Source organism: Spea bombifrons, chromosome 3 (assembly GCF_027358695.1).
Source record: "Spea bombifrons isolate aSpeBom1 chromosome 3, aSpeBom1.2.pri, whole genome shotgun sequence".
NCBI lineage: Eukaryota > Metazoa > Chordata > Amphibia > Anura > Pelobatidae > Spea > Spea bombifrons.
Window position 1 is genome coordinate 103,561,010 of NC_071089.1, and position 25,545 is coordinate 103,586,554.

General features: G+C 40.4%; 2 protein-coding genes across 3 annotated transcripts in view; both read right to left on the reverse strand.

The window, feature by feature from the left end:
* Positions 1–511: 511 nt before the first annotated feature.
* On the reverse strand, positions 512–18,971 carry PAK2 (p21 (RAC1) activated kinase 2). Its single transcript, XM_053458809.1, has 15 exons — positions 18,819–18,971; positions 8,433–8,640; positions 7,240–7,340; positions 5,977–6,127; positions 5,670–5,704; positions 5,488–5,589; positions 4,328–4,454; positions 4,088–4,151; positions 3,795–3,843; positions 3,305–3,417; positions 2,879–2,996; positions 2,607–2,706; positions 1,990–2,186; positions 1,675–1,812; positions 512–1,318 (listed from the first exon to the last, which is right to left on the reverse strand). Exons 2-15 carry the CDS (start codon positions 8,617–8,619, stop codon positions 1,232–1,234), a joined length of 1,569 nt encoding a protein of 522 aa, XP_053314784.1. The 5' UTR covers positions 8,620–8,640; positions 18,819–18,971; the 3' UTR covers positions 512–1,231.
* A 2,348-nt stretch (positions 18,972–21,319) lies between these two features.
* PIGX (phosphatidylinositol glycan anchor biosynthesis class X) overlaps positions 21,320–25,545 on the reverse strand; it is a 5,210-nt gene continuing 984 nt past the window's right edge. The window contains exons 3-6 of one of the 2 annotated variants that reach the window (XM_053459152.1): positions 23,747–23,888; positions 23,282–23,492; positions 22,302–22,414; positions 21,320–21,932 (exon numbers count right to left, since the gene is read on the reverse strand). In XM_053459152.1, the coding sequence (XP_053315127.1) occupies positions 21,777–21,932; positions 22,302–22,414; positions 23,282–23,492; positions 23,747–23,888 (622 nt within the window). In that variant the 3' untranslated portion in view covers positions 21,320–21,776. The remainder of the gene's footprint in view (positions 21,933–22,301; positions 22,415–23,281; positions 23,493–23,746; positions 23,889–25,545) is intronic. The other variant, XM_053459153.1, reaches the window with a different exon arrangement.

A 25,545-nucleotide genomic window follows, 5' to 3' on the forward strand; every position in this document is an offset into this window, starting at 1 on the left:
CTCTTTGTTGGCAGAAGTTTGATGGCTTTACACAACTACGAAACTGCAGCAATAAATCAAAATATATCACTGCAGATTCATTTACTAATTGCGTTAACCTTAGCCTTTCAACTAAGCAGATAACCGGGGCTTAGCTGGTAGTCATACTGGTAATGGATCAAAATGTATTACAGAAATCCAGAATTAATACATACAAAGAGAGGCACTTACATTATGCAAGTTCTTGCCTGAACACTTAATGCTTTTTGGAAATAGGCAAGTATGCCAGCCCGTCGGATGAGGAAGCCAGGAAAGTGCAACTGCCCCCCCCCAAAAAAAACCCTTAATGGTGAGAATATTTGGCACTACTTCCCTTCAAATGTCACAAAGGCACATGGACCAAAAAACAAAAATAGTTACACCAATGCCTTTAGAAAACAAAAATATTTAAGGGCACTTTTTAGAATACGATATAGGGATCATCTATGAGCATGAAACACTGTTCTCTCCATGGTCACAGCAAGATGGGCCATTTTAATGAACTTAAAGTAGAACATAAGTAATAGAGAAGGGAGAGAAACCATTTAGATTGTGTGGAGACATGTGACTTTGGTCAACATATATCTTTCAATGAAACTTTAGCAGAGTAACCATTCTTTTAAATTAAACCAGTTGATCAGAAAGGCAGAAGTAGACTTCTTGATTCTGCATTAAGAGTACAAAAGGTGACCTAAATATATATATATAAAAAGAAGACTTCTTCCCTGTATTTAAGATCTATTAGACTGAGGCACACCAAAAACAAGGAGAATACAAAGAGCCAGAGCAGAGAAATAACATTAAGGCTTCCCCACTGGCATGAAAGTTATTCAAGTATCAAGAGAAGGCCAGAAAACAAGAGCGATGCCCTGAAAGGGTAAAGAGAAGACAAAGTAATTTCCATAAGGCAGCCATGTCCCTAAAATCTTAGGGATATTGAAAAAAGGCCACAATTTTTCTTCCTCCAGGAGGGAAAATGCACAGCTTGGGGGTGCAGCTTCCATTTTCATTTAATGTCTAGGAATTTTATCCTCACAGCGATGAGAGAACACAACATTTTCATCTGTTTCTTCACAGGATGCGGTTTTTCCTACCCTTGTCTCAGTTGCCCACGACCTGGGTAGGAGTGGCACTTTAGAATATGGAGGTGGTTAAAAGGGAAGTAGAGCGAGTGGCAGGAAGGCAATGGGTGAGAGGACTAGTAGGCAGACTGTTAGCGGTTGCCTTTCATTGCTTCTTTTGCTGCCAGGATTAGAGGCGTCAGGCTGGAGAGTGGTTTTGCGAGTTTTAAGAACGGGTGCTGTAAGTAAAAGAAATACATTTGTCAAATAAAGGTGTAAGGGAACCAAAACCAAGTAGACAGTAATCCAACTTTACTGTTAAAAAGCATCTAGGAGTTGAATTACTGTTATATAGATTAACACCCCATAAACTCTCGTGACAATATATGTGCTCAGTATGAATACTGGCTTGAGAAACTAGTAGAAGCCCAATGTGCTGAATGGGGAGAAAATACTGTAAAAGCAAGCAATGGACAGCAGTTTTCCTTTCAACACAGGAATCTCAGACAATACATTCTACATGGCTGCTTTTATAAGCCATTAACAACCATTAATAATAAAGGGCGGAAATTAAGGAAAACACATTTCTACCCACCTGAAGAAGTTCTCTAGCGGATCCTCTCTTTTCTACATCCATTTCCAGAGAGCGGTTCAGGAAATCCCGAAATATTGGTGACAGCTTTTCTGGATTCTGGAGTTCTGGGGTGCCGTTAGTAGCAATCAAATACAATGCCTAAAGGAAAAGAAACATACAGCATGGAGTTGTAAGTTGAGAAGGAGGGCAGGTCGCTCAATCCATGTGACTGCTACCTTCCATTACTCGTTTATCATTGCATCTGGCATACTATTTTCAAATACTGTTAACTAGTTCCACAGGAATACAAACTGTTTGACTCTTTAATTTACTTACCCTGAGTGGATTTTCATTGAGGTAAGGTGGCTCTCCTTCCACCATCTCGATGGCCATGATACCAAGAGACCATATATCTACTTTAGGACCATATGCTTTCCTGGTTACTACCTCTGGAGCCATCCAGTATGGTGTCCCTACCATCGTACTACGCTTGCTCTGCTCTGGGGTGATCTGAGCACAGAAGCCAAAGTCAGCTGTAGGAAAAATACCAAGAGCATTATTATTTACAGACTATAAACTATCAGCTTATTTCCTGAAATCAGTGTCTACAACATGTTAATATTTTATTCCATACACATTATAGGTGCAATTTTATGAAATATATTAAAATATTGCAGAAAGTAGTTGCCAGATCTATGCCGATTATTAATTTACAACTAAACTGAAATAGAGAACTTAATGAGATCTTATGTTCCCGTGTATAATACACACAGCTTTGTAAGTGTCCAAAATAGGAAGACAGTTAGCATTGCATATCGTATAGAAGTATACCTGTGGTTAAGCACACGCTAGTTACACACTTAAAAACCACATAGACTTACATGGTAAGCACTTAGTGAAGTTATTATTTTTTTTAATTAAAAAGTCATTTAAAAAGACCCTTAAACACTCACTCAGTTTGACAGAACCATCCATTCCCAAAAGGACATTGTCACTCTTGATATCTCTGTGGATGACTTGGTTAGCATGAAGGAACTCCAGGGCTTGTAAGCACTGACCATGTGTGTATATAAAAAAAAAAAAATAAAAAAAAAAAACACAAAAAACAAACATTAGACACAGTAACTTTTACAGAGAACCCAATACAAAATACAAATAAAACAATATCATAAATCTAGATTTAAACTGCTTGTCTCATGTAGATTTAGTACGGGGCAAAACTCACCTCTCTACACACAGCTGCTATTTGTGCTTCATCCATACAAGTTTCGGTTACCACATCTGTGAGAGAACCACCTGCGAGATATTCCATGACAACAAACAGCTCATCGCCCACTAAGAAACTGCAGGCACAGAAAGTAAGAACATAAAAAACAATAACTTCTATTGTAATGCAAGTTTCAGAGACATAAAGCTAACCAAAAAGCAAGAAATCTTTTGTAATCAAATTCAGGTTTTTGAATTACATTAAAGTGTGGATTCCACTACTTGATTGCACCATTGTTGGAAATATTCTTGTCTTTTCTGAAACACCACCATGATGATACAGCCCTGCCAGTAAGTTAAACAGCCATGGGATGCCGTTACATTGGGAGCAGAAGTGTTACAGAAACCAATGTATTAATGGAAAACCACAGTTTTGCCTTTGTACCTGTCTAAGAAGTTAACAATATTGGGGTTCTTCAGTTCCTTCATCACTAGGATCTCGTTGATGATAAGCTCTTTCTTGGGCTGCTTCTGGAGATTTATTTGCTTAATGGCCACCTAGAGATAAGAAAAGTAGAAAGTCTCACTACACTTATTTTTACACAAGGAATATAGGAGTAAAATGTAACAATACAATATCTAATAGAGCAGACAATCCAAGTCACAGGTTGGGGGGGGGATTTAAGAAAGTTTTACCTTGCTGAAAGGGTGACGCAGCCTCCCACCAGAAGTAGTAGTAAATACAATGAGGGAATGTAAACATGCACGGAACAGGCAAAAGGCTAGACTAAATCAGACAATGCCAAGGACAGAATAGAGTTGCAAGAAGAATTACAATTACACAAAAGCATGGCCATAGTAAATGGGCTGAATGAAATTGAGTTGCATGTTGCTATGTAAGCAGTCATGTATGTGTGACAGACTAACAGCCTTACCTCTTGACCAGTTGCTACATCAATTGCAGTGAATACAGTACCAGAAGCGCTAAAAAAAAAAACCAATTATTGTAGTATAAAACATATGTATTTAGCGCAACACATAACAGATGGTGGGGACCCCCAAACCTAAGGAAGAATTTGACTGAGAGTAAACCCTCAGTTTAAAAATTCAGTATAGGTCAATGTGCTTGATACGAACGCTTTTACACAATGACGGACAGATCTCACTGCTTCTTGTATTACAAACATGAAACACAGACAGTACACAATATTTTTTGTGTGACACTTACCCCTGTCCAATCTTTTCATATCTTGTGTATTTCTTCTTTGGGTCACCTATACTCACAATGGTTCCTAAAAAATAAATAAACATATAAACCTAAAACTGGCAAAAGAGAATTACTATACAAGAGAATGAGGTAATATAAACCTTAGAAAACGAGACACCAGGGGTTATGCAGGTATTGGGAATGGTGCAGATCAGTTAACTAGTCAGACGTTACACATTTTTAAGTGTGGTTATAACTTACGGAGTCTCTCCATGATCTCTTCATCACTCATCTTTGTTTTCTTCTTCTGTCTGTCTGCACTCTTTGCTGCGCTGTCCGTATCACCAGCAGGAGGAGGTATCGGGTCAATCACAGAACGGGTATACATCTTTGAAACAAACACATAGTATCTTAGAAGATGCAAGCTAAAAAATGACATCCATCCACAACTGCATTCATTTTTATTTGAATATTCTGACAAGCCACAGACTAAAGATTTACCAATGCCATTACAGCGGTTTACACAAAATGAGAAATCAAAATGTGCAAAGTTAATGACATACTATCCTTACTGTATGTGCAGCTATGTATATGGTATGAAGTTGAAAAGTGGACATAGGATGCCAACAATGTACTTTGAGGACTTCCAATAGCAATCATTAAATTATGTAATGTAGCAGAGACGTCTATAAGCTGCCAAACCAATTGGTGCTGCACGTTTAAATGTAAATGCCACAATTCAGAGGCTACTTCTGGAGAACAAGGCTCAGCTGGCAACAATGTAAGGAAAAATCCCTCATCCAGAGTTTAAGCCCCCAAATGCAGGTGGATCAGGGTGCAAATTGGGGTCTCCTACATTAGATAATTGTGTTATGGGGAAAGGGGGGTGTTTACTGTGGGGAAAATCTCTTAACGTCATAGGAAATGATCAACAGGCAGCATGCTATCTTAGCCATATTAAGGCTACCTGCTCCATGGACAGCAGTCATATTTTCAATTTCACTTAGTTTACTCTGCACATTACACATTTAAGGTACTAATTTTACAGTGATGGACCGTTCCGATATATATAACAAAGACTACCACCACATGCAATGTACATGTGCTCTTTCTGAGCCCGGTTTGCTAGCTATGTACAAAGGTAACGCTCTTAAGAGTTAAACTAGGTATCTATGCCTTAAAAAGGCAAATGGAATCCCAGGGCGTGCCAGAGACACGTTAGATTTGCCCTACGAAAACGGTGGCAGGGGAGTTCTTCAGATCTATTTGACCAACGCCATGTGCTGCCGGACCAACGAATCTAATTTTATATATATACACACACACACACACACACATACATATACGCACACCAAATCTGCATGTACTGTATATAGTAGTACATGACAGATAAAAAGGGTCAAAACCAGAAAGTAGCCCACCGATTTTGTGTGTTCAGGTCGTGGTGCAATAATAGGGGGTGGAGCCTCATCGTCGTCATCATCTGTTGCTGCTGCTGTTGTTTCCGAGCCTTTTGCATTTGGCTGCATAATAGTAATAGTACTATTAATAATAGTAAAATAATAATAATAAAAAAACATTCCAACATAAGTAATATACTCACAGCAGGTGACACCCCAGCAGGTATTCCATCTTTATCTTTAAAAAGAAAAATGGATTATGTAAGAATGTACAATGCCAATTAGGATTCCGTATGAAAATTTAAATACTTATTTAAATAGTAATCACTATATTCAGGGTAGTGGTCCATTAAAAAGAAAATGTACAACTAGAAAATAAAAGGCCAGCCAAAAGGCCACCAAACCTTAATGAGTAAAAAAAAATGATTAACTCCAAAATAGCCTAAGGATGACTACTAAAAAGTAGAAAATTGTGTTAAGTGAACAATGCTATTTGCCTTGTGGAGTTACCTGGGGCAGAGAAACTCAGGTATTTTTGCTTGGCCGTATCCTTTGAATCATAGAATTTGAGTACATCCAGTACAGCCTGCGGATTTTTCTTCTGTTCCAGCTTAGTGATGTTTGAGGTCTGCAGCAAACGTGCCCACTGTTCAGGCATGCCCTAAAGAAAAAAAAACAAAACAAAGAAAAAGCTCAAGCTTCATGACTTAGGGAATTATTTCTCTGTAACGCTCATGGGGAACAATACATTTAAGACTGTCTAGTCGACATCTATATCGCTCATTGATTTTAATAAACAAAGAATTAGAACATTGCATAATAAGAACTTTAATAAAAGTAAGTCAAATACTGAGTACTCTGTGAATTAAACTGAAACAAAGAACTTGACAGCAGAGAAGAACTATTTGGCCCATTTCGTTTTCCTGATGTAAAGTCTTAGACCTTAATTGGTCATTCGTTTTATCCTAGATTCAGAATATCTGTATAGCTATCCCATGCATGTTTACATTGCCTTACTGTATTAACCACCATCAATTAGCCTCATGGGAGGCTATTCCATTTCACAAGAGTTGTGCTCTTTTTTTCTTCAATTTATAATTGATTTGTGCAAACAACTCCGGGTGCTTAAATTCAGCCTGCTGCATTAAAAAAAAAAGGCAAAGCCATGGTTCTTGGTAGTCAGGGCCATAACTAGAAACCACAGGGCCCTGGTGTGAAAATTCCTCCAAGCCCCCCAACTTTAGCTACTCAGTGCCATCGCTGCCACCACAAAACTGGTCTGTACCTTCTTTGCCCCCACCTTTCCAACATATATAAAACACACAAATTATACACACTCCATTTTACATAAATTCATCCCAAGAACCTCCAGGCACGCCTGCAGCTTGCATGCAGCCTCGGTTTCATGTGATGTGGCGCCCGATGCGCTTCTGTGCCCCCGTACTGGTTCAAATAGTTTGGAAAGGGCCCCTCTGACCTGGATCAGTAAGGTTCAGGTAGGAAGGGCCCTTCCTAAACTATTTTGAACCGGTACGAGGAGACAAGAAGGGGGTCGCAGTGGTCGCACCGGTCCCCTAGACGCACGGGCCCCGTCGTAGCTGCGAGCCCTGTAGTTACACCAGTGTTGGTAGTGTATACACAAGCAGACTTTTTTCAAGCATTTAATATACAACCTTATTGTAACTTTATTAACTTTCATAGCTAATGTGAGCATTTCTGCTCTGAGAAGACCTGAAGTATGAACAGCATTCACAGAAAATCTATGACACTTACAGTAAATTCGCCGGTAACCGCATCGAAGCCCACATGGATGGTATGTTCAAAGTCTGACGGCGGGGAAATCTCTGGACGCTCCTTCTCTTTTTTCTTGCTTGCTGTCCAGAGGCAACAAAAAACATATTGATGTTTCCACACCAAAACACATACACTCTGGTAACCTACTTTGTTTTTCTTTGACAAAACAATGATACTACAACACAAGTCAGCAGAAGTGATTGTCATACCGGATAGCCTCTGGATACATCCAAGACGAGGGCACAACACATTAAATACAACATTCAGAGTACAGCAAGATAAAAATTTATGAACGGATCTACAGTATCCACAGATTATCATCAAAACAATGCCAAAATCTCCCTGCCTTAGCACCCAGACAAAGTAAAACCCGTTGCAGCTCTCACAGCTTATTTGAATATTTTACATTAAAGTCTACAGAGATACTTTGTAGGATCTTGAGAAATAAAGTGGCCTCCCAAGTTTCAAACGGGTTAAAATAAATGAAACAACAGCAATGTTTCTTACTGGCGCACTAAGCTAATGTGAAGGAAATAAAAACATCAGTAAACTAAGCTCATCAAACTACAAAAAGGGACTGACATTTAGAGTTTAGTTTGTAAAGCGAACAGCCCTCACCTTACAAGCTTTACAAATCAAAAACACAAAACATGCTCACACTCTGCCACGTGTTCTGCTAGCCCCAGTCAAAACAAATATTTTAGGTATTACCACAACAATAGTAGCTGTAACAATTACGTAGAAATTACATTTACAATTAGAATGTTAAATCAGCAAATTTGTTAACTCTCAATGATATTCTTAAAAGGACAGTCACCAAGGGAATGTGGCACGTCAACAAGAGTTTTATTAATAGTTGGGTTAAATGTATTTTCTCTTAGTCAATGGGTCATTTATAAGAAATTCTTTACTTGACAGCATATTCGGCCCATCTAGTCTGCTCATTTTATCAGTCCCTGATCTTGTCTTGGATCCAAGACAGCTTCATGCATGTTTAAACTCCCTACCACTTCTGCTGGAAGAGCTCATCCCTTAGCAAAGAGCTACCATATCTTTTAATATTCAGAAAATGTCCAAGAATTATATATATATATATGGATTTTATTGAAAAACAAAGTGCACATTAGAAAAATATTTTTCTTTCCAAATACTCTACAGGAGAAACATCTCACCTTTCTCTGTGCCAGAAAACATGGATATGATTTTATTGCGGGGTTTCCGTTCTTCAGGTATCAGAGGAAGAGGTTTCAAACTGTGATTGCTAGACAGAGGGTCTTTAGTCCCCGAGCTGAAGATTGTGCTGCTCATACGTACTGGAGGAGCTGGTGGTTTATCCTCAAGCTCCCCGTTATCAGACATGCTTCCTGCAATCAGTCAGACCTAGAAAAGATGTAAAGAATTACCCAACTTAAACCCAATGATGTCATTATGGGTACAAAAATATAGATAATGCAGGTGATCAGTAGGGTTTGTAAAACAGGTCAATCAGAAAACCAGTCCATCAACAGTGAAACACGTGTAGATACCATATAGAAACAGTACATGATGGGAGATGGTGATAACAAGCATGGGAAGGTTAAGTTTAGGTTATATATCACTTGTATTTGACGAAGCACGAGAGGAAAATACCCATGAAGAAGTCCAGAAGGATGATACAGGGCAGAGGAACCTGGACTGATGTTTCTTGCATTCACTTTATCTACAGTTTATTGTAGGCGTCTCTCTTTTGTCTTTGGCATGGATCCCTAACACTTGTTAATTAACATTGTATGGAATACGGGTGACTGCTAATGCCCAGTTGTTTAGCTCGTATAAGCATCAAGCCCATTGTTTTTTGTTTCACACTATATGGTTTCTTTCAGCATGGGCATTGCATTTGCTACATTTTACTGGAATTTCCCTCCAAAATACAGTTAAGAACCAAATGTCATGGGATTCTTAGTAGCCCAAATAGTCACTGTCTAGCCCTGTTAAATTCTTGCCCTTTTGAATGTTTTATTTCATACTTGAAATTGGCAGGAGTGACATGCAATAAGGTTATTCACTAAAGCAGAAGAGCCACATTTCAACTTCTCAATATCATTAATGCATTTTGGAGGGCCTAAGCTCAGCGCTAGATTGAGCTGGCCCTGCATTAAAGTCATTGAGGTGACTCAAGAAATCCCACTGATTTAATTATACATTACACAGGGATGGGGAGCCCTTCCAAGTAATTTAGTGAAATCAGAGAACTGAAATGGAAACTCACTTGCAAAACAATCTTTATATTGTAAGCTCATTTGAGCCGGATCCTCCTCACCTGTCTCTAAGTCAAATTGTCGTGCTATACTACCTGTCATGGCCCGTCTACCCACTGTACAGCGCTAGATAAAAATGATAATCACCCATTTCTGTGAATTAACCCCAAAATTATATATCCTATATATCCACTACAAGTGTGTTCTTTGGTTATTAAAAGCATTTCAATCATTACTAAATATCAAAGTTTCAGTAATAAAATAGGAAAATATAATTTAAAAAATACCCTGTAAAAATGTTGATAATGTGCATGCTTTATACAAAGTGTTTGCAAGTATTGTGAAAACCAGATGGGTTTCAGGGATACGGATCAGGAATCTTCAGCAGGTGAATAATCTTTTAATAACAGTTCAGCTATTTTTGTCTCGGCCGGCCTCATATAACCAGCCTGCCAGTTATCCTATAACTGCCCCTACTGAACAGTAGCCATGCGCAGGACCATTTAAAGACGTTCCCTACTAAAGGAATAAAGTATACAGGACAGAAAGTATCAATTTATACAGTGACAACAATTTACGCCGCGATTCTTACAGTGCGTACATTCAAAGGGTATGAGAAAACTAGAACGGACAGACTGAGACAAACGGATACATTTGATGAACTGCTCACAAGCTTAAGTTTAAGAAAAGATACCACATATAGGTACTCCATCAACTTTTTATCAAAATGTCCAATACAGCAGCACCTCACATTGTTAGTAGGGTGCCGTCAAAGTGAGAAGGTGAACTGAATGCTCTGTATAGTGTTGACAAACGGCATGTATAATTAGTTGTAAACATGAATATCTTGGGTTCTATCCTACCTCTCCATATGCAATACATTTTATTATACCGGCAAAGTTGTTTTTAAAAGGTTTAAGATGCGAACATCTATCGGGAGCAGAGGATAGAGACACGCAGGAGGAGGCACCCTGCATACACCCAGGAGGAGCATACCCGTGCCGTTATATTCAGTACAACGCTTTGGACACCGATTTTGTTGCAATTTCCGGGATAATTAGCAAGTGGGATGAGTAAAAGTAACGTTCAGATTTCAATGTTAAAAATATACAAATTTGGGGACTGTACTGGTCTTAATTTTTAAACGCGTGATAAAGTCTATTCCGCTTTCGCAGTATTTTACTGAATGCAAATTGGTTCATACGGTCTTAATGGGGCAGCCCAGCCATCATATGCACTTTAATGCATTACGTGGTCTCCCCTATGCAAATTCTGCAAAATCCTCCCATATTCATTTGTTCACCCCGAGAATTCTCCATGCAGGAGATGTGTTTGGCAGAACACAATATACCGGGTGCCAGTCAGCTCCACCTCCATCACAGAGGAGGAGGATGTGCACGTGTGTGCGCCTAACTACATAACCGTATTCTATAAACATGCAGCCCTAAAAGCTGGGATCATACACACACATAAGGACATATACTATTATATTTAGATATAATGTATATTATATTTCTAATTCTGAAATATTCCTCCATAGTTGACAAAATGAGTCAGCATGAGAAAGCAGTACAAATGTATACAAGCCTGTCCTTTAAAGCAAACACCAATATGAAATAACTGGCAAGAAGTAGAGATCTGCTATGGCAGGTATTTTGTCTCTCTGTAGAATGAAGGCCTTGTAAGAGTCACCTCTTCAGTAGCCAGGGCATCGACCACATACCTTGTCTATTACACATTGACTTATGCGAAATGAGTAAGAGCAGGTTGTTGAGTGTGGCATTAAGCACTTAAATGATACAAGCTTAGAATAGGATATATATATATCCCAGGCACCTGGTCACCATGGCGACAGAGAATTTTGAGGTGTTTGTCAGTCTCTTACATCTACAAAAAATTGCCCCCGTGTCACCACGCGGGGCGCTGCTTCTGCAGTCTGCCCAGACTCCTGTGGCACAGCCACTTCGAGCCCGCCCCCAAGCCTGAGATCCGGAGTGATCCTGTAGGCTGAAACCACAGTTGCAGGAAAACCAGCAATCGTGTTTTCAGCTGCCACAGGCAGCTTCAGGGAAGGGGGTTGTGTGTTGATTGGGTCCCCACACAACACCCCCCTGCTGCCTGATCGCTCCATGAGAGTGACAGTGTAGCGTTAACCCCTTCAATGCCGCATTTAGGGGTTAATTCCCGTTTTGTAAGGGGCTCTGCTGCTGGTGGTCTGCCTGGAAGCCCAGGCAGGCCAGCAACAGCAAAAACGAGCCCCCAAAAGCCCTTTGATGACTCCTGTAGGCATGGAAGCCTACAGCAGTCATCAAAGACACTCCCCCTGCAATGGCTGGCCTATAGACCAGCAATTGTGTCCCAGCTGCCAGAGGCAGCTTCAGGGACAGTGGAGACTGTTCTTCAGCCCCAACCCTCCCCTGCTGTCCGATCGCTCCATGAGAGCAACAGTGCAGCGTTAACCCCTTCAATGCCACAACTGTGCATGACACATTCGTGGCATTGCAGGGGTTAACAATTGTCCCCAAAAGCTTGTGGGGACTAAATATCAGTCAATGATGTGCTCCAATGGAACATCAGCATTGAAAGAGAAAAAAAAATAAAAAAAAAAATAATAATAATAATAAAAAAAAACAGCACTGACCTGGAAGTCCAGGGTGCTTCCAGGTCAAATGCTGTGAGTTTAGTAAGTGGGCTGAGGATGATCAGATCACTCCTGACCAACTGTTTTAAAAAAATCCTGGCTCCTAACTTTTTTAGCTGGCGCTAAAATGTTATAAACACAAGGAGAGGTGTCCGTACACTGAGTCCTTTAGCAAATTCGCTTATCACTCAATGCTGCCAAAATATGCATAGTAAAGAGACTGCTTAGTGCCCCATGAGCGAAACATACATGAGCAAACAGAAGGTTCGATAACACGAGGACACACAAGCCTACATCAGACTATAGTATTTCCTGTCAGCAAGAGGTTAATGACGCCGCAGCCCGCATGTCAATGATTTCAACCAGGGAGAAAACATCCATTGTTCTCCACGGCTGTTTATTCAGCAGAGCGAGGCACCTGCGGCACGGGCTGCGTAGGCCAGTCGCTGCCCTCTCTAGGAAATCAAAGGGAAAATAAACAGCGGGAGAAATATCAGATACCAATAAACCAGCATTTTAAACTAATTCCCCATCAGGTAACCTCTAGTAACCAGTTTTTCCCACAGATCTCTCCTAATAGGCATCTGTCTAGCGTTACCATTTCCTACAAAATGTTATTAACTTTTTGGACAAGCACTGTGTATACCCACAGATGTACCACGATTCCTAGGAATCAGAAGAACCGTAGCATGCTATTCTTTAAAAGCGGCAGAGCTTCCAAACACTGCAGGTCACCGGTTCAGAGGATCGTTCCTTGTTCTGGTGGCTGCACACAAGCACAGCTTCTGATAAAACGCTCCGACTGACAATGCCTCGGGCAGGAGCGGACGTCTGACAAACACAGCCATACAAAAAGCTTTTACATTGTTTGCTATTGCTGGGTGTTACTTAATTGTTAACTCCCGGCGTCGGGAGTACGTCTCAGCTTTAACATAAATCAAACTCTCACTTTTAGGCTTCACTTTCTTAACCCGGCACTTTTAAAAGCAAAACTAGCAAATGTTGAGCAGCCAAAATGACTTTTCTCACAAAACATAACTCCATTTCCTCTTAAACTGGGATCAACCAAGGGAACATGGCTTACATATTGCTGAATAACAGTAATAAAGCGGCATGACGGACCTTTAAGGTCTCCTCTCGGTCTTGAGCGCCTCTGCCTTCTTGGTTGCCAATTAAACAAACGATAGCATTGTAGACCCCTTGTGAAGGTGATCTCTGATGGAACAGCCATGCTGTTCATTATATTGCATGGTTTCTGCGCCAAGCAATTTCTTTTCTAATGAGCACATTGACAATTCCTTTTAACTTTATGTACAGCTCGCCATTTAGAAGAAATATTGCCAGATGTGGGTTGTGATAACATGGGGGGGGGGGCTAAAAAGAGCAAGGCTTTATTTAAGGTCTTAAATTACAAGCGCATACAGATTTACCCGCAGCATGAATGGTTCTACAATAGGAAATCCTGGACGGAACTTCCCTTTATATACACATTCTTACTCCTGTGGAACATTGTATCCTTTTTCCTGTCATGTCGAAGTTACCGTATCTTAGGCTTGCTAGGAGGATTTAATTGATTTAGACTAAAAGGCAGGTAAAAAGATTTATGACCTCAACAAGTGTAAAGGAATGGGGGGAGGCAGTTGAAGCAGAGAGGGGGGGGTATTAAGATGTTTCATAAGGAATATCAACAGGAGGAATAAGCCAGAGAATTCTCTCCCTGGGCCCAGTTTTTGGGCCCTGTGTATTGATACCTGGAATAGAACATAAGAGGCAAACAAAATTCATGAAAGCTCTGAGGGGTGCATAAAGCGATTTAAAAAATGGTTGTGATAGCAGGGAGGAAGCAGTCAGCCCATCCAGTGTTCCCTATGTAAATAATATGGCTACTGTCAAACCCTGACAAATCCACCAAGCCATTGGTATAAAAACAATGAATATGAAACAGTACCTTATATACATGCTACAAAAACAGGTGTGTGTGTGTGGGGGGATATAACAGTTACCAGGAGGTGTTAGCTGCCACCCTGCTCTGTGGTCTGACAATTCTGGTGACACAGTAGATGCTTGAAGGAGGCGATCAGTGTCAGGAAAGCTATCCAATTGAAGTCAATAACAGCGGGTATGGTGGCCTTAACAGATTCACAGAGCCTGCGCTGGAGCTAACCAGAGGCGAGTATATCTCATTCATGGAGGAGTGTCACATCTCCTGCACAGCAACTGGCTGGGGTGTGCAATGGAGAAAATGTATATGGGGGGGGGGATTATGACCATGTAGTCATTATATACAGTAAAGTGAATATGAAGGCTGGAGTACCCATTTAAAGTTTGGGTCTTCACAGCATGAACCAAAAAAACAAAAAACAAAAAAAAGGCAGACTAGATGCACCAAAAGACTTATCTGTTATCAAACATCAACATATCAACATTTTGACAACATTACCAATCATGTGATTTTGCAGATTTTCCTGCTCAGACAACACAATGAGCAGATTCTTTATGGCAATGCTAATGAAGTCAGTTCCCCTGTAGAGTACGTATGGCAGGCTGATGAACAATGAGCTGTTTTTACTTATTACAGGTAGTATGGTAAGGCATTGGGGTGTTTGGTAGATTGGACAAAGATAGTTATATATTTATATTATATATAACAGCATTATTAAACACTCATCCGCATCTACCAGACAAGCCAGAAGGCTTGTTTTTTCCTCAGAAATCTCATGGTGCTGCCACAACCACAAGGGATTCTGGGTAGGCGCATGCAAATAAGGTCAAACGATCACCTTTTACCTCTATATCCACTTTATACATGGATCCCTTGAAAGTAATTGCCCGCTGTACAAGACAGCCTTCAGACAAAACTCAGGTAAGAGGTGCAGTAGCCAGATCACCGCTCATAGACAGCTGTTTCGCCCTCAATGGGACTCGTCAGTATGAGGTTGTGATACTGGCTTACTATTTGAGGCTTGGGGAAGCACAAGAAATATGGTGGGTAAAGTTATGGTGGGTAAAGTTATGGTGGGTAAAGTTATGGTGGGTAAAGTTATGGTGGGTAAAGTTATGGTGGGTAAAGTTATGGTGGGTAAAGTTATGGTGGGTAAAGTTATGGTGGGTAAAGTTATGGTGGGTAAAGTTGATAGAAAACCCTTCCACCTAAAATTAAGGGGAAGTTGAAGCATCACTCATCTACAGACACAGGTCAACAAGGTATAATAGTGTAAGGTCAACAATGTAGAGTTCTGGGTTTTTTCACAACCCAGAACCGTTAAAAAAATAATTCGGAATCCTATTTTCAATCGGAAGCTAGCAATAAAAACACTAGAGCTAGAAGCAAAGTAATAATGGAACATGAAAATCAATGAGGTCCGAGCTAGTTAACAGATCCCACAGATGTCTGCAAAGGCTGTTGAATGCAGCTATAGAGCCCTCCACTAATATTAACACCCTTGGTAAATATGAGCAAAGAAAGAAACTTGTCTATTGCTTAACCCTTGTTTTTAAAATAAAATATGTACATCTCTCTTTGCTCTGAGTCTGCTACTATGCCCGATGAGGTTGGAGAATGCATGACAAGGGATCCGAGTTCATCCCTCCATGCAGAATCTCTCCAGATTCTTCAAAGTTTGAGGTCGACGCTGAATGTTCCTCTTCAATTCACCCACAGGTTTTCGATGGGGTTCAGATCTTCTGGCCGAGGAGACCCTCAAAATATTAAAGAGCAACCCCACATTTAACCATGGGCATAAGGTACTTTTTTCTTTTTATACATCTCTGTATGCTAAACCCACCTCTGGTATTTATTGCCAAAAAAGCTCTTTTTTGGTTTCTTCTGACCATAGAACCAGATCCCATTTGAAGTTCCAGTAGTGTCTGGGAAAATGAAGACAGTTACATTTGGATGAGAGTAGAGGCTTTTTTCTTGAAGCCCTTCCAAACAACTTGTGGCGAGTTAAAGACCATTTTTCACAGCAGTCTCTGCTCCCATTTACCAAGTGTACTATTAGTAGAGGGCACTGTAGATGCTTCATGCAGTACATCAACATTTAAAATAAATGAAACATTGGACTGGGAAGAGGAAGAAAAAAAAAAGTGTATGACTGTAGTACTCCTTTAACTGCAAAGTCCCACTAAAATTAATCTGGAAGGTCTTTTCTCTGCAATGAACATGAAGTATAAGCATTGTGTCCACTAAGGTCTCCAGTTTTTCCCTTCAGAATAATCACAGAACCCATCAGTTGTTTGCTTCAAGTTCTCTTCAATTCTGCAGTCAGCACAGACAGGGGAGGAAAAACACGAGCTTAAAGTATTGTTCTCTAAAACCCTTTCAAAATAAACGCATGCATGGCCTCTCAAAGAGACTCCAAAGTCTGTTTTTTTTAGATCATTACCTGGCAACCCTCCACTAACACATGTACACATAGATGAAGGTCCAGGGGATTGTGCATGCAATCAGGCAGAAAACATCAAGGAACAGTGAACATCCCATTTAATGTGTAGCATTTACATCAGTGTCGGTTTATAAAAATAAAAGCTGTATTGCGTTTCAAAGAATGCCTAGAATGTTGCATGTCCACATCGGATGGATCTTATACATGTAATAACAGTACAAGCAAAATTCATTTTTGTTTTTAAAGTCTTAATTCAGCAAGCGATAAAGTAAAACAAACAAAAAAAAAAAACACCTCCCACGACTAGCTTAGAAGCAGCAAGTCGTATTAAATTCTGCAGGATATATAAACATATCATGGACATAATATTAGAATCAGGGATTCTGGAGGCAGAAAAAAATTAAAAAAAATTGTAGTAGTCATTGCCTCCTAACATTTTACTATTGACATAACTGATAACTTTGAAGCTTTATCTTTACGAATATGTTCCACCCTAGAATTCAACACAAGTCTTAAGTCAAGGTATCAGAATTCATAATTCACACCATGACAACAGGATGTACGGCTCAGGCCAAAGTTTTGGTAGGTTTAAAAACAATGGGGGGGCATAAATACAAAAATACTTGTTCACACAATAAAACCAGAACAGGAAGCAAAGTGTGTGTGTAATGTATTTCAATATGCTTTCCAGCTAACATATTATTATTGGGAAAAATCATCAACGTGTGTATAGGAACACAGATCCTAGCATGAAAGTCGCACTGTGTAAATACAGCAACAACCTAGCGTGGAATGTCATCAACTTCCACAGCGCTCCGCATTCAAAAATTACAAAGCAGATGAAGAAAAAAAAATCTGTGCCTGCAGGCAACTTCAGATCGTAGAGGCAGGTGGAGCTCACAGCAGAATGTGAAAGACGAGCACAAACAAGCCTCAAATTGCAGAGTTCAGTTTAAAATCAACATATACATAGCTGCTGTCTCTTCACACAGGCTACAGGGGTATCTATGTAGCCCCTCACCCACCTATCAAGATATTTATCGGATGTACTAAAAGTTTGATTACTGTTTAAGTTAATTTCCTTTAGTTTGTTCCTTCCATACCATCCACAACAAGCATACTAAAGTATTAACCTATGCAAACACCACTTCAGAGACAAACATTTTTAATAAAGGCTGTGTAAGGTATTAAAGACCAATTTGGTCATGGAAACGATAACGCACAAGGCGTACTGCCCAAACAAAGCCAAGTCAGTAGAAAACAACCTGACTTGCCAATAAGGGGAGGAGGTTGAGGGCGCGAGGATTGTAATCTTTTAAGAGTTAAACATTATACGGTTTATTTTGACAGATCACGACTTTTGTTTTGTCTAAGCAACCCTAAAATGGATAAAAACAGAACAGAATAAGTCAGCTAAAACAATGTAGGTGCTATGTTGTGTCACTATGTTTTAGAGTGACGGGAGATAGCGCCAAGTAGTTCGGAATAAGCAGCTATACACACAACCAATATTAACATAGAACCCAGGACGCCTGACACGGAAATGATCGCTTACTAGCAAGAAGAACACGCTTTCATTCAGATGTTCCACGCCGCTTACATCATACATTACGCAAAATTATTGGCAAGTACTTGCTTTATATTTTCTGATCCATCAAGACATCGCAGCTCTGGTCAGCATCCACTCACTTATTTGCAGGTATTGACAGCGAATGCAAAGAATGATATAGGACCAAAAATTTAAATTACAAAAAAAAATAAAAAACAAGAAAATCTGTATGTTCTATACTTTGTTCCCCAACACCCCAATCCAAGACACAATACAAAGGAAGGCCTACTGTACACACAGCAACTTCCCTATAAGTTTTCTTCCTCTGACAAAATGCCCATGTGGGGGAAACTGCACCTAGCATTACTTGTACCTGTACTGGGAAGTACAAATGTAGGCACAATTTAGTTGCCTAATTGATTTTTTTATATATACAAGGCAAATAGAGATGACAAATAATGGAAGCCTTTTAAGTTTTAGAAGCCTGCAGATGATTTCACAAGCCCTACCAGGAAACAGGCCAATCAGCGGCGTCTCTCTTCATAGTACCATAACCAAAGCATTCTGTGCTACTCGGTACAATACCCCGTTAACACGTTTACCCCCGGTGAGGGGGGGTCTGGATGGACAAGTTATGAGTTCCCCTATTAAGCCGCTTACCCTCCCAAAGCACAAACGTGTCACCAGCACAGAGAGGTTTACGCTACATACGTATAGAAACAGACCGAAGAGCGGAGTATAATTACCCGGTGCTGTAATGACGTGTTACGGCCTGCACTCCTGCCCCCACCAGTGCCGGCTCCCTGTTACTCTTTTTCCAGGCACCCTTTCTCGGTTGCTTCAGCTCCACCTACTCCTCCTCCTCCTCCTCACCCTTTCCGGTTCCGGGTTGCCACACCTCCTCCCCCTCTTAGCCTCCAGCTGCGTGACATACAGAGCCTCACCCGCCACCGCTCATCCAACTAGAGGGCATGGACTAAAGAGAAGGCGCGTGGACGTAACGCGCGCGACAGAGGGTGTGTACCTCACAGGAAGTCGCTTGGCTTGCGCGAGCTTTGCCGGTGGGCGGGGCTAGATGTGAGGGGTGGCGGGAAAGGGAAGCGCGTCACTTTTTTTTTTGTAATACAGTGCGATGTTGGGTTATGTTTAATTGAGCTGTTCTTATTTTATACATATAACCAATGGAGGCTGCAGAGCAGGCAGTACGCTGCATGCGGCACGTTTTGCTTCATTACCATCTGTTTTACTAAACGTCTCCTGTTTAAAACATCTAATCTCCGAGGTTGTACGAGAGTCTCAACAAATACCAATGAGTTTGTACTGCTCAATAGGATGAGCGACCCTGTGTAATGCATAACTAATGGAACGCTTCAGCCTTCGCGTTAATGCATATACCTGTGTGCGCCTTAAAATTCAGTGGCGCCCCTTTTGTAAGGGAAGTGAAATTGCTAAAAAAAAAATGTATTTTTTATGTATCACTAGTAATTATGTTTTATGCGTTTCCCTGATTTTAAAAGACCCTTGCCCCAAAGAAAACATTTACTTCTGTACGTAAATCAAGTATGGAAAAGGTGATTAGCGGGTTAACAAACAGGGTATGAAATTCCTGCAGTCCGGAATGGGTTAAAGTACTTGCAGAAAATGTTAACGTGGATTCTTTAGCGTGACTGTCAAGAATGTAAGGTTAGCGGCCCCCCTCTGGTCTATGTGCAGGGACATCTCATTGTGTTTCACATGAGTTATTTAGTTTACCTTAAAATGTATAAGTCATATACGTTATTCTTATGCCTTATTCTTTGAAAAGTCTATATAAAGCCCCTTAGCTATACCTTTACCAAAGTTTTCCTCTGGGATATAGGGTGGAACCACTGGAATAGCTTCTTATATATTAAAGATTAGATTTGCGCATGATGAGCAAAATCGCTTCAGACAATTTTTTCTTTTGTTTCTGCCACATTCATTTATATCGGGCAACAAATTTAATTTCCCGGGTTGCTCCTCTTCTACAAAATTAGGCTGCGTTTTTTAACGTGTCACAACATTTATTGGGGGGGGGGGTTACCAGAGGGGAAAGTCCCTGACACCTTCTGGACTCGCCTTTCATTATAGGAATTTAAAAAAATGTCCCGCCAGAGTAAGGATGGTCAAAGAGGTGCATCTGTAGCAGTGGTAGTAGAGCACTGGGCCTGGGCAGGCAGACATTGGCAGATGATATACAGCCCTGTGAAGCAGAACTGAATTTCCACAATATTATAGGAGTTCACAAAAAATGTTGCCCCAGAGTAAGGATGGTTAAACAGGTGGTGCAGTAGGAGTAGGGGCCTGGGCAGGCACACACTTGCAGATGCTAGGCACATGCAGCCCAATGGAGCAGGACTGAATTTATACAATATTATATATTATACATTTTATAATGTCTGGTTTTGTCACCAATATTTATCAATGAAGAAGAATAATAGAAAGAAAATTATAATTTAAAAAAAAAACCTGTCCACAAATTAGAGGTTCGGCTAGTAGCATAAATGGGCAACAAATGAAAAAGAAATGTTGCAGTCCCTGTATTACACTGCAGTAGTCACTACAGCTTCTTCAATCCACCCCACAATGGTACATTTTCTGCACCGATCTATAATGAACTGGCGGTATGGTAGGGAAGCAATGAGCATTAATCTCAGCCTCTGCTAAGCTGTTGCTGTCTCACACTCTCATCAGTCTGTAACTGCTACTGACAAAATGGCGTCAGCTTACATACAGTATAAGTAATGGAATGGGAGGCTTTTGTAGAAGAGGACGACTTTGGTAGTTCTTAGTCTGGGACCTGTACGGAAACCGCGAGGAAATGCTGCCGCTTTCCCAGGATCTGACCCTGGCAGCTGACTTGGAATGGTACCTGCAGATGGAGTACTTGCATCTGCTGGAAGGCGGCCTCTCCATGACACCGGAGCCGGCGGATTCACTAGTCCCAGCTGAAGCGCTAGCAACAGGGCAGAGCACCGCTGGCCTCTGCCCCGCACCTGCAACAGCTACAGAGATCCAGGGAGATGTGGCGGCCAATCCATCTCCCCGGCGGCAGCTCACAATTCCGGGAGCAGAGGAACTTGTCCTCCCCAGCACCAGATGGGAGTGGGGGAAGCCATCTTACCTCCCCAGCAGCAGGCCAAACTAGAAGATCCCTTAGCCCCAGCTGAAGCGCTGGCAGAACACCATTGGCCTCTGGCTTAGCACCTGTCAAGGCTGCAGAGATCCAGGAAGATGTGGCAGCCTGCCTATCTCCCCAGCGGCAGCACCTGGGAGGGGATGTAGGCCACATCACTCCCCAGCAGCTGAGTGAGGGCCCGGAAGATGGCGTAGCTGGCTCATCTCCCCAAGGCAGCACCAGGGAGGGAATGCAGGTGGCATAGGGGAGAAATGTGATGGAACCTTCCGTCACTGGGGCTTTTGGAGGGAACTGATGGCTTGCCTCCTGCCAAAGATGTAAAGGTGGGGTTATTCCATTATTTTGGTGCAAGGTTTTCTGTACAGTACTTTGATTCTAATTTCTCCTATTTTTGCATATTTGTCATAGCATGTTGCAGATTATCAAACTAATATTAGACAAAGATAACCAGAGTAAACACAAAATGTGTTTTTAAAATTATTGTTTAAATATAAGGAAACAAATTTTGGAAGTGGGTACTCCACAAAACAGTTTTAGTGAATGGACTTCAGACAGATGGCTTTACTAATAAATGGCTGTGCTTGTACACAGCTATAAGTATCATCCAGGTGCACACCAGAGTCACTGCTATTGTAACAGTACACACTACTGGCTGATGTTGTGTCATCCCTACTGGCACTTCCAATAATAATTTCTTTGGGACCTGTGTGAAAAAAATACAAATATTACTTTCCACGCAACAGTTGAAAAAGGGTTGTAAGCAGAAAACAAGCAGGTGTCGGCAGAAGTATTGGGTTGGGTGCTTAGAGGGTATAAATACTAAAGCAGTAGATCTGCCCTGGTCGCTAAAGGTTGCATACACAACAACAGTAGGTGTAACGGATTATTTATCCACTGTAAGGTAATTAAATATATAAAGACATATACATTTACAGGTTCACGCAGTGATCATAAAATGCACTCGAAGTGTGTTTTCATCTACGTTAAATTTAAAGTTTACAAATGACAGATATCGGTGTCCTATAAACAAAACAATATGCAGTTCCCGGAATGCTTGGTAATCGATACTTACTGGAATGTAAGGTACATCCAGCCACCCACAAGTATTGCCGCTATCTACTCCGCAAGGAGCTTCAACCACAGGGTAATCAGAGCAGCCACTGTGAGGGGAATCTGTAACATATGCTATACTTACAGGCACAGTAAAACAAAAATGTTGAAAAAAAACAAAGTAGGTATTAATGACAAATCAGAAACACACCGGGCTGGGTAACTTACATTATCTACTATAATTACGCTTATATTTCCTATGTCTATGTAATGCCACACGCATCTCTGGGAGAGCCCAAGTGGAGAAGGCACAAAGGTCTGAGTCACCAAATATGTTTTCTTACACCATGAAATTCCTGTATTCCTGAATAATGTCATAGTATGGTGCTGCAAGTGCCGCTGTTTGACATGATTACCTAGGGTACGTCTTCAGAGGACCTTAGTAAAGCAATTTTAAGTTGTTTTGGACCCTTTTCTGCATATGTATGTGAAGAGAACCAAAACATTGACATAATAAGATGCAATTTGCATTATTAATCTTGTGAGATCCCAAAAATACTTCATTGGAGCACACGAGAGATAGATATGCAATATTTTGCTGCATCGTTTGTAGCAAAAGGCACAAAACAGCACCCAGTAGAGTTTTGCAATAATAAAATGTTTCTGGACTAGTATCTAAAAGGTAAAACTAGTGAGATTACAATCTCTTTTAAGACTTAATAGAACTAAGCCTCTGAGCTTGTTTAGTGTAACTCAATAATGAGAGCATCTTGCTGCCTATGTACGATACTTTGGCGTAGATAAGACTTTTGTCTTCAAAGAGAAGATGGCCTGCACCCAAATATTGCACTTGCGCTGCAGAGTATGCTTGTTTCCTCAGAGATGTGGATGAATCTAACATTGATTTGGTAAAATGATTTCATATAAAGGCCAATAATCGAGAAATGGTAATGTGTATAACACTAGTTATAAATAAGGGTTTTCTTTTTAGTGTAAATTTACCTTTGCTGCAGAATATCAGTATTTGAGGGTTCTGCAAAGTGAAAGATTCATCATGTGAGACAGCAGACGGACGGTGATATCGAGCGTGGATTGGAACGATGGATATAAAGCAATGTATGCATGCTGGGTCAGGTTTAGCATAAATGAGTGCAGTTTGCCCTGTAGCCAGATACTCAGGTGCTTCCAAGTCTACTGCTGCCAGCAAAATAACCTGCAGAAAGCAATTTCCACGTCATTAATATATTTATATAGAGACATCTTAAAACCATATGCTATTTCATTCTTTTGGTGGTTTGGGATTCTCTGCTAGCCTGGAGCGCAGTCTTCATTTTTCAAACCGTTGATTCGATCTCCCTACATTTAGAATAATTCTTATGGCTTTTCAGAGTAATATATATATATATATATATACACGTATACGTATTACCGAACCTTCCCAATATATAACCAGAAACACATATCTACCTCAGATTGATTGTGCTGCCGTAGAGAGGAAAGCTGGTATGGATCCAAAAATAGAGCAGATGGGATATTCTGTCGGAACAGGACACGGCAGCGCTTCACCTGTTCTGCAAAACCACCAAGATCCAGTCTTGTTACCAAATCCCTAATAACATACAATAAAAATCATTAGGCCCTACATTTGAGTACTGGGGAATGCACACATTTCCCCCTGGGCGAAAAGAAATATATTTATAAAAGTATATGTGAGTGCTAATGTTTTATTACTATTGATTGTGTTTGGGGTGGGTTAAGCCTATTTCAGAGTCCATTTTTAATAGACTCAAATGCATTTACTGCATAAAATTAGTGCATGTATTTTGCTTGAGAAATTACGATTATTTTGATTTCAGCATTAAGCAGGCACACATTCGATTGGCTGCTCTTATTCCCATCAATGGGGGTGCATGCCAAATGGATGCAAAATTCAATATGCATTCTAGTTAAATATATATATCTGAAATTTATGTATTCCTTTTTTTTTTTTTTTTTTTTTTAAATAGCATCGAGTTTTGCAGTACTTGTCGAAAAAATGTTGGCCTCTGAAACCTGTCTGATCTCGTAATCTCTTGACATCACTGGGGCTTTACCGTTGAGGGCTTAAAGTTTAAAAGGACCTCACTCCCATCTCACAAACACCGCACTCCCTCACACCTATTACACATCATAACTCACTCTCCATCGATGTGTATTATGGTCTGTAAAGCTTTGGTGTTTCACATCCATGAACATGACATAACGCGTGGGACTGACAGTAGGCAGCCAGATTGTGATACATAGGGTAGGGCTTTGGAGGAATGTCAGGACTCATTTTAGGTAACTGTAGCATTTCAATGAATCCTTAAAACTGGTTTTAAGTGACAGGGAGCACTAAGGAGAAAAAACTAATTGTCAGATAGGTTTCTTTTAGGTTTATCTTAAGAGGCCTCCTAGGTGGAACAACACCCTTAACCATATGAGCAGAGTCACCCTTTAATTACACGTTTTGCTTTTAGTAGAGCCAGGCAAAGGAAGAGGAAATGAGGCAGGTAAGTAAAAGTAAAAAAAAAATGCAAAATGCGACCCCAATGCGCATTAAAAAAAAGTAACATATCCCCATTAAAAGGGATCTAAAATTAAAATACACATCTACTGATGTTGGAAGAGATCTCTCTCATGTAATTTACAAAATTAATCCACAGAAGATGCAAAAAGTGCAATATGATGCTCCTCGGAAACATTTATAAGGTTTCATAGGGACCCCACGAATATCCAACTGAATACTGAGTGGGGAAGAGATACCACTTGATGCATTCACACTGTGATGACTTTAACGAGGGATATCCCTACTAAAGTTCGCTGTCAAAGCACATTAGTTACTATTGGACACAACGAAGGTACAAACTGAAAGAATCCCACATCTTTACTATGGCAATTAGGGTAGTGACACAAACACATACAATAGCATTTATCAGAATTTAAAAAAAATATATTTCTGATATTTAATATCCATTCTGTAAATAAGGTCTTCTTCATCCCGAAGGTGCATAAGAATAAAAAAAAAACACCAGGGAGACCGAAGCGACGGGGACTTTAGCCCCTAGCGATATTTATACATAAGAGCTTACAACCATAACTTGTGAAGGGGACGTCCTATGTCAAAGATACAAAGGATTTTCTTAACAAAATTAAATACATGGCACAGAGAACACTTTTTAGCTAGCCTTGGATTGCAAGTTTTCAAGACTACCTTAGTCTCGTCTTCTTTCATTTATAAAGTTGAA

What these genes read in the sequence shown, in the direction of transcription:
- PAK2 (XM_053458809.1), bottom strand. Translation starts at nt 8,619, where the DNA reads ATGTCTGATAACGGGGAGCTTGAGGATAAACCACCAGCTCCTCCAGTA. An exon ending in TAGCAGCTGTGTGTAGAGAG is followed by an intron (nt 2,707 to 2,878) that starts GTGAGTTTTGCC and finishes ACACATGGTCAG; the next exon opens with TGCTTACAAGCCCTGGAGTT. An exon ending in TCAATGAAAATCCACTCAGG is followed by an intron (nt 1,813 to 1,989) that starts GTAAGTAAATTA and finishes CTTTTCCTTTAG; the next exon opens with GCATTGTATTTGATTGCTAC.